Genomic DNA, 8,687 nt, shown 5'->3' with positions numbered 1-8,687 from the left:
CCCACCAGGTTGGCCTGGGTGGCCGGCTGCGGCCTCCCGGGCCCAGCGCCCCTATTTCCTCGCCCTCAGAGACCGGGAGACGGCAGGCCGCTTCCACAAAGGCTCATTGGTTCAGTCGTTCATTCATTCCTCCCGAACTCGGAGCGGCCCCCGCTGGGGAGGAGATAACGGCGCCCAGCGCTGCATCGGGCCCTTCCCCTCTTTAGAACCGGTTCAGCCCACACACCAGCCCGTTTACTAGCTACCCTTTCCGTAGGTGGGGAAACGGAGGCACAGAAAGCTTAGGATCGTGTGATTTGAACCTGGGTCACCTGACCCTGGAACCCTGCCCTTTGCCAGCAGAGAACAAGGGGGCGCCCAGGGAAAAGGGCTGAAGGATGGGACGAGGGGGAGATCGTGATGGGAAATCGACCCTACGGGTTGCGTCTTGAAGTTGGAGATTTTGCGAGGCGGGATATCTTGATGGTTAAGGATGCAGCCCCTGGACCCCAAAATGTTGCTTCTTAATCTTTTTACCCGTTCTTCGGGGCTTTGGATGCATGAATACTCTCTTTGCCAGGTTCAAATCTGGGCTGTCTGATCTTGAATGGGTCGTTGAGTCTGTCTCCCTTTGCCTCCTCACCCTAATGTCATTCGTAACAGGACTCGCCTCTTCAGTGGGTGGTTGGGAGATCGCGCAAGGACCCAGCACAGAATGGACTCTGTCACTAGTTCATTGTCACTGGTTGGGGGTCCCACCACTCACCGTCAAGAGGCTTCTTTTAGAAGGGAAGGACATTCTCAGAGCCTCTGTGCACTACTGAGTCTGTGAAATGGGAAAAGAGCGATCCTGGGCCAGGCGCAGTGGCTCACGCCTGGAATCCCAGCACTTTGGGAGGCCGAAGTGGGCGAATCTCTTGAGGTCAGGAATTCAAGACCAGCCTGGCTAACATGGTGAAACCCCATCTCTGCCTAAAATGTAAAAGTTAGACAGATGCGGTGACGGACTCCTGTAATCCCAGCTACTCAGGAGGCTGAGGCAGGAGAATTGCTTGAGCCCGGGAGGCGGATGTTGCAGTGAGCGGAGATCATGCTGCTACACTCCAGCCTGGGCAACAGAGAGAGTCTCAAAAAAAGAAAGAAAGAAAAAAGATTGATCTCTTCTTTCCTAACCACGATTTGCGAGGGTTGTGGTCCCACCCTTCCTACTCTGTTATGCTCAGTTACGTGTGTTGGTTGACACCTTCCTCCAGCAGATAGAACTGCTTTCACAGAGCTGCTTTTAATGGATTCCAAGGAGATGGGCTCAGAGATTTGTCTTTGCTCCTTTTCAGCCAGCACACACCTGTGAACTTCGTGAAGGCAGAGGCCCCCTTAAAAGAGTCCATCCAAGGTGGGCAGATTGCTTGAGGTCAGGAGTTCGAGACCAACCAGGCCAACCTGGCAAAGCCCTATCTCTACTAAAAAAATTAAAGATAAATAAAAAATAAAAAGGGTCCACTCTGAAGTTCCATGCGAGGATTATGGATTACTGCCTCCTTACTTTGAGGATTAGGTGAAATAGAACAGGTTCTGTGAGCACAGTTTGTGTGTGTGTGTGTTTTTTTTTTCCTTGAGACAGAGTCTCGCTCTGTCCCCCAGTCAGGAGTGCAGTGGCATGATCTCAGCTCACTGCAGCCTCTGTCTCCCGGATTCAAGCAATTCCCATGCCTCAGCCTCCTGAGTATTTGGGATTACAGGCACGTGCCACCATGCCTGGTGAATTTTTTTTGTTTGTTTGAGATGGAGTCTCACTCTGTTGCCCAGGCTGGAGTGCAGTGGCATGATCTCGGCCCACTGCAACCTCCACCTCCCAGGTTCAAGCAATTTGCTTGCCTCAGCTTCCCAAGTAGCTGGGATTAAAGGTGCGTACCACCACGCCCAGCTAATTTTTGTGTTTTTAGTAGACACAGGATTTTGCCATGTTGGCCAGGCTAGTCTCGAACTCCTGACCTTAAATGATCCGCCCACCTCAGATTCCCAAAGTGCTGGGATTACAGGTGTGAGCCACCATACGCAGCCTGAAGTTTTTGTATTTTAGTAGAGACGGGGGTTTCACCATGTTGCCTAGGCTGGTCTCGAACTCCTGAGCTCAGGCGATCCGCCCACCTCAACCTCCCAAAGTGCCAGGATTACAGGCATGAGCCACCGTGCCCAGCCCCAAGTTGTGACTCTTAGTGTAGTTTTTTCTGTCTCGCCATAGGGCAAAATAACATGGCAGCCAGACGAATTACACAGGAGACTTTTGATGCTGTATTACAAGAAAAAGCCAAGCGATATCACATGGATGCCAGCGGTGAGGCTGTAAGCGAAACTCTTCAGTTTAAAGCTCAAGGTAAAATAAAGTGTTGTTGTTGTTGTTTTGGTGGGGGTGTATCTTAGGGCCAAGGCAGGAAGATTGCAGTACCTTGGGCAAATAATACCAGTCCTCTGATCCTTACGTTCCTTATTTAGGAGATAATGGTTTTTTATTTTGGTTTGGTTTAGTTTTTGAGACAGGGTCTTACTCTGTCCCCCAGGCTGAAGTACAGTGGCACAATTTTAGCTCACTGCAACCGTGAACTCCTAGGCTCAAGCCATCCTCCCATCTCTGCCTCCCAGAGTGCTGGGATTATAGGCATGAGCCACTGCACTTGGTCAGGGGATAATGTTTTGATCTGTCAGTCATTATTACGCAGATATGTGGAGCCTCTCGCCCCCCGACCCACCTCAAGACAGTTTTGTTTGTTTGTTTGTTTGTTTGTTTGTTTGTTTGTTTTGAGACGGAGTTTCACTCTTGTCTCCCAGGTTGGAGGGCATTGGAGGGATCTCGGCTCACTGTAACCTCTGCCTCCTGGGTTCAAGTGGTTTTCCTGCCTCAGCCTCCTGAGTAGCTGGGATACAGGCATGCGCCACCACGCCCAGCTAATTTTTGTATTTGAAATAGAGATGGGGTTTTACCATGTTGGCCAGGCTGGTCTCGAACTCCTGACCTCAGGTGATCCGCTTGCCTCGTCCTCCCAAAATGCTGGGATTACAGGCATGAGCCACCAAGCCCAGCCCAGTTTTGTTTTTTGGTGTTTTTTTTTTTTTTCTTGTAATAGATATGGGGTCTTGCTATGTTGTTCAGGCTGGTCTGCAACTCCTGGGCTCAAGCTGTCCTCCCACCTCTGCCTCCCAGAGTGCTGGGATTATAGGCATGAGCCACTGCACTTGGTCAGGGGATAATGTTTTGATCTGTCAGTCATTATTACGCAGATATGTGGAGCCTCTCGCCCCCCGACCCACCTCAAGACAGTTTTGTTTGTTTGTTTGTTTGTTTGTTTGTTTTGAGACGGAGTTTCACTCTTGTCTCCCAGGTTGGAGGGCATTGGAGGGATCTCGGCTCACTGTAACCTCTGCCTCCTGGGTTCAAGTGGTTTTCCTGCCTCAGCCTCCTGAGTAGCTGGGATACAGGCATGCGCCACCACGCCCAGCTAATTTTTGTATTTGAAATAGAGATGGGGTTTTACCATGTTGGCCAGGCTGGTCTCGAACTCCTGACCTCAAATGATCCGCCCACCTCGGCCTCCCATAGTGCTGGGATTACAGGCGTGAGCCACCGCACCCGGCCAGCTCTACCAGTTCTTAGCTGGATAATCAGAACAATCTCCTTCTGCAGCCTCTCTCTGTTTCTGGCTTCATTCCCCTCATGTCTCCCCTTTATAGAGTTGATCCACAGATCTATTAGTGCCAGCCTTACTGAGCCACTGCTCTCCTTGGCCTCTTGGGGCTCCCCACTACAGGACACACCCTCAGGGGAGTGCAGGAGCAGCCAGGCCACAATATATACAAGACAGGAGGGCATGGGGTGGCCTGTAGAGCTGCTGATTTTAGGCCCTGTCTGAAAACATTCCCATTGGAAGGTTTTGACACACCATGCCAGCAGAATCAAAAACAGTGCCTGCACAGATCACAGGATGACATGAAGGGTCCTTCACCTCCTGCCTTGGGCCTCACACTGAGGGCTACTGTGCTGCCTGCTGCCTACGCTTTGAATTCCTCCTGTCCTAGCACTGCCTGGTAAATTCCCTTAGGTACCAAGACAGATCACAGGTGCCTTCCCCCGGGAAGCCTCAGCATGCCTTGAGGTTGATTTGGTTGCCCTTTCCTGCCCCAGGGAGGTACATCGTGTACTCACTCCTCTGCCTGTCTCCTCTGGGTAGCACAGACAGTGCTGCTCCCAGTCACACCAGCCTTGGGGTGGAGGAGGTCTCCTGTGTTGGGTGAATAAGTGTAAGTGTTTGGGGTAGGAATAACAAACATGCTCTGGACCTGGACAAAGCAGGCTCAGAGATTGTCTTCAGATCTTGAGTTTTCAATAATCACATGAGTACTACACACAAACATTTCTGTTATAAAATATTGGAACAAATAAGAAGTAAAGGTTAAAATAAAAGTTCTCTTAATTGCTTGCTTATGCCTCTGAGGTATAACTGTATCCATGGTGTTTGTGCATTCTTTAGTTCTTTTAGTGTAATGCATGTATGTAATACTGAATATTTATGTTTTATTTAGAAGGAAATTTAAATCTTTAACTTTACCTAGAGACTCAAGCACCAATACATATCTTAGTTACCTCCAGAAAGATTAGGGGCCTGGGCACAGTGGCTCACACCAGCAATCTCACCACTTTGGGAGGCTGAGGCAAGAGGATCATTTGAGCCCTGGAGTTACAGACCAGTCTGGGCAAAAAAGTGAGACTCCCTCTCTACAAAAAATAAAAAGTTATGTGGGCATGGTGGCGTGCACCTATGACTCTGGCTACTTGGGAGGCTGAGGCAGGAAGTTGGCTTGTGCCCAGGAAATTGAGGCTGCAGTAAGCCGTGTTTGTGCCATTGTACTCCAGCCTGGGCCACAGAGTGAGTCCCTGTCTCAAAAAAAGACGGCTGGGTGCAGTGGCTTACACATGTAATCCCAACACTTTGGGAGGCCAGGGCGGGCAGATCACCTGAGGTCAGGACTTTGAGACCAGCCTGGCCAACATGGTGAAACCCCGTCTCTACTAAAAATACAAAAATGTGGTGGGCCCCTGTAATCGCAGCTACCCAGGAGGCTGAAACAGAAGAACAGCTTGAACCCAGGAGGTGGAGGTTGCAGTGAGCCGAGATCGCGCCCCTGCACTCCAGCGCTCCAGCTCTCCAGCCTGGGCAACAGAGTGAGACTCTGTCTCAAAAAAAAAAGAAAAAAAAAGTGTTAGAGCTACTCTCCTTGACCAGCCTGTCTCAAAATGTCATTGCCTCCTCAGGTTCCCACCTGCTTGATTTCTCTTCTTGGTACTTACTTGTATCTGATATATTCCTGTTTTTCGTCTGACTCTCTCAACTGACAAGTTTCGGAGAGTTCTTATTTTCTTGCTGTAACTTCAGTGCCTAGTACTGTGCTTGCACACAGTAGGTGCCCAGTTTGTACTTGTTGAACAAATGAACTAGGTTTTATACATGACTTTGGCTTCCTGTGGCCTCTTAACCCATTACTACCTCCTGGCACCTCTCCTTCCCTATTCATTTGTTTTTTTTTTTTTTTAAACTAGGTCATTGATTCTGATTGAAAAGCTAGAAAGAAAGGCACTCCATGAAAACTCTCCCTGAGGCCCACTGTTCTCATATGCCCATAGTTCATCGCTTCTGTTCCTCGCTTCTTACAGTTTCTCCATGTGATTAAGCGATAGCAAGTATACCTTCCCCTATGCCCTTTTTTCTTTTTGACAGAGACAGGGTCTTGCTATGTTGCCCAGGCTGGTCTCAAACTCCTGGGTGTGATCCTCCCACCTCAGCCTCCCAAAGTGCTGGGATTATAGGTTTGAGCCACTGTGCCTGACCCATTTCCCCTTTTCTACATGGAGAAGGACAGAAGTAGACACTGTTCAGTTTCCATCATGGCCCCTCTTGATGTATCTTACTAAGCTTCTGCCCTCCCTCCTGTCTGCCTCAGTCTGTGGTTTTTCAGCTCCAGAGAGAGGGTTGATTGGCCTGGCCTACCTTTCCAAGGGATAGATTCAGCCAGCTTTGGGTCAGTTGTGGTGCGTGTGGTGTTAGCTATGGTTCCTCTAGCCTCACAGTTGCACTGTGGGCCGAGACTTCCTTCTAGGAGGCAGTAAAGGCAGATAGCCTCAGTAAAACCTATCTGTCCTGAGATAGAAGTAGAAACACAGAAGTGTTCCAGTTGCAGTAAAGATATCCAGGTTATTTGGGGACCAAACACCCTTTCCTCAGACTAAAAGAGGGATTGCCAACCCAGATGGCTAGAGAGTAGGGGATCTGAATGAGCGAGGGCTGTTGGTGCCAACTTAGAGAGTCTATGTCTTGCCCGTTGGGCTGCTGCTGCCCAGCCTGGGTTGATTGTCATCAGGGCAAACTCAGGGTTGGTGCTTTTAGATCTCCTGTTTTAGTAAGTAGTTGATCCAGATTTTTAAGTGACACCACATACATTTTAAATGTTGGCAACAAATACAGATTGGCAAAAAGCACTGAGGTGTATAAAGCATTTTTGCTGCCTGGTGATCCATGGACTGTTTGTTTGCACTGTTTGCATCCTCTGGTCTAAAGTACCTTTTGGCTTCTTCTTTTTTTTTGAACGGTTTATTTCAGATCTCTTAAGGGCAGTCCCAAGATCCAGAGCAGAGATGTATGATGATGTCCACAGCGATAGCAGATACTCCCTCAGTGGATCTGTAGCTCACTCGCGAGACACCGGAAGAGAAGGCCTGAGAAGTGACGTATTTCCAGGGCCTTCCTTCAGATCAGGCAACCCTTCCATCAGTGATGACAGCTACTTTCGCAAAGAATGTGGCCGGGATCTGGAATTTTCTCACTCTGATTCTCGGGACCAGGTCATTGGCCACCGGAAATTGGGACATTTCCGTTCTCAGGACTGGAAATTTGCACTCCGTGGTTCTTGGGAGCAAGACTTTGGCCATCCAGTTTCTCAAGAGTCCTCCTCTTGGTCACAGGAGTATAGTTTTGGTCCCTCTGCAGTTTTGGGAGACTTTGGATCTTCCAGGCTGATTGAGAAAGAGTGTTTGGAGAAGGAGAGTCGGGATTATGACGTGGACCATCCCGGGGAGGCTGACTCTGTGCTCAGGGGCAGCAGTCAAGTCCAGGCCAGAGGCCGAGCTTTAAACATCGTTGACCAGGAAGGTTCCCTCCTAGGAAAAGGGGAGACTCAGGGCCTGCTCACAGCTAAGGGGGGAGTTGGGAAACTTGTCACATTGAGAAATGTGAGCACAAAAAAAATACCCGCCATGAATCGTATTACTCCCAAAACTCAGGGCACTAACCAAATCCAGAAAACCACTCCAAGTCCTGATGTGACCCTGGGGACAAACCCAGGGACAGAAGATATCCAGTTCCCCATTCAGAAGATCCCTTTGGGGCTGGATCTGAAGAATCTTCGGCTCCCCAGAAGAAAGATGAGCTTTGACATCATAGATAAGTCTGATGTTTTTTCAAGATTTGGGATAGAAATAATCAAATGGGCAGGATTCCATACCATAAAAGATGATATTAAATTTTCCCAGCTTTTCCAGACTCTCTTTGAACTTGAAACAGAAACCTGTGCTAAAATGCTTGCCTCATTCAAATGTTCCTTAAAACCAGAGCACAGAGATTTTTGCTTTTTTACTATCAAATTTTTAAAGCACTCTGCTTTGAAAACACCCAGAGTTGATAATGAGTTTTTAAACATGCTTTTAGACAAAGGTGCTGTGAAGACCAAAAATTGCTTTTTTGAAATCATAAAGCCCTTTGACAAGTACATAATGAGACTTCAAGACCGGCTTCTGAAGAGTGTCACACCTCTGCTTATGGCCTGCAATGCCTACGAGCTGAGTGTCAAGATGAAGACCCTCAGTAACCCCCTGGACTTGGCTCTTGCCCTAGAAACCACCAATTCTCTCTGCCGTAAGTCTTTGGCCCTTTTGGGACAGACATTCTCCTTGGCCTCTTCTTTCCGGCAAGAGAAAATCTTAGAAGCTGTCGGCCTGCAAGATATAGCTCCGTCACCTGCTGCATTTCCAAACTTTGAAGACTCCACTTTGTTTGGGAGAGAGTACATAGACCACCTGAAGGCCTGGCTAGTCAGCAGCGGGTGTCCCCTCCAGGTTAAGAAAGCCGAACCAGAGCCGACGCGAGAGGAGGAGAAAATGATTCCTCCTACCAAACCCGAAATTCAGGCCAAGGCTCCAAGTAGTCTGAGTGATGGTAAGGAAAACAGCCAAAGTTTCTATTTGTTGTTTTTCATCTTTGTTTGGTAATGTCTTTTACTTGAGATTTTTTTACACAGAAGCTCTTTAGCCAATTGGAAACAAATCAGGATTTTAGTAGAAAATGCACATTGGCCAATATATGTCTGCCATTCATTCTGTGAATGTGTCTTAGGAATCTGCTGTTTACCATAAAAGTCTTTAGACAGCTGGGTGTGGTGGCACATGCCTGTAATTCAAGCACTTTGGGAGGCCAAGGCGGCTGATTGCTTGAGACCAGGAGTTCGAGACCAGCCTGGCCAACATAGTGAAACCCCAGCTCTACTAAAAATACAAAAACTAGGCTGGGCGCGGTGGCTCAAGCCTGTAATCCCAGCACTTTGGGAGGCCGAGACGGGTGGTCTCCCAAAGAACTCTCACGAGGTCAGGAGTTTGAGACCATCCTGGC

General features: G+C 48.7%; 1 protein-coding gene across 3 annotated transcripts in view; it reads left to right on the top strand.

The window, feature by feature from the left end:
• SUGP2 (SURP and G patch domain containing 2) overlaps positions 1 to 8,687 on the top strand; it is a 52,075-nt gene that overhangs the window by 748 nt on the left and 42,640 nt on the right. For 2 of the 3 annotated variants that reach the window (XM_011925843.1, XM_011925844.1), the window contains exons 1-2: positions 2,210 to 2,353; positions 6,627 to 8,237. In XM_011925843.1, coding sequence (XP_011781233.1) covers positions 2,233 to 2,353; positions 6,627 to 8,237 — 1,732 coding nt within the window. In that variant the 5' untranslated portion in view covers positions 2,210 to 2,232. Of the gene's footprint in view, positions 1 to 2,209; positions 2,354 to 6,626; positions 8,238 to 8,687 lie in introns of those variants that run through there. The other variant, XM_011925845.1, reaches the window with a different exon arrangement.

The sequence above is a fragment of the Colobus angolensis genome, unplaced genomic scaffold (genome assembly GCF_000951035.1).
Source record: "Colobus angolensis palliatus isolate OR3802 unplaced genomic scaffold, Cang.pa_1.0 Scaffold66, whole genome shotgun sequence".
Lineage (NCBI taxonomy): Eukaryota > Metazoa > Chordata > Mammalia > Primates > Cercopithecidae > Colobus > Colobus angolensis.
Note: the sequence above shows the minus strand (reverse complement) of the source record. Positions and strands in the feature narration are given on the sequence as shown.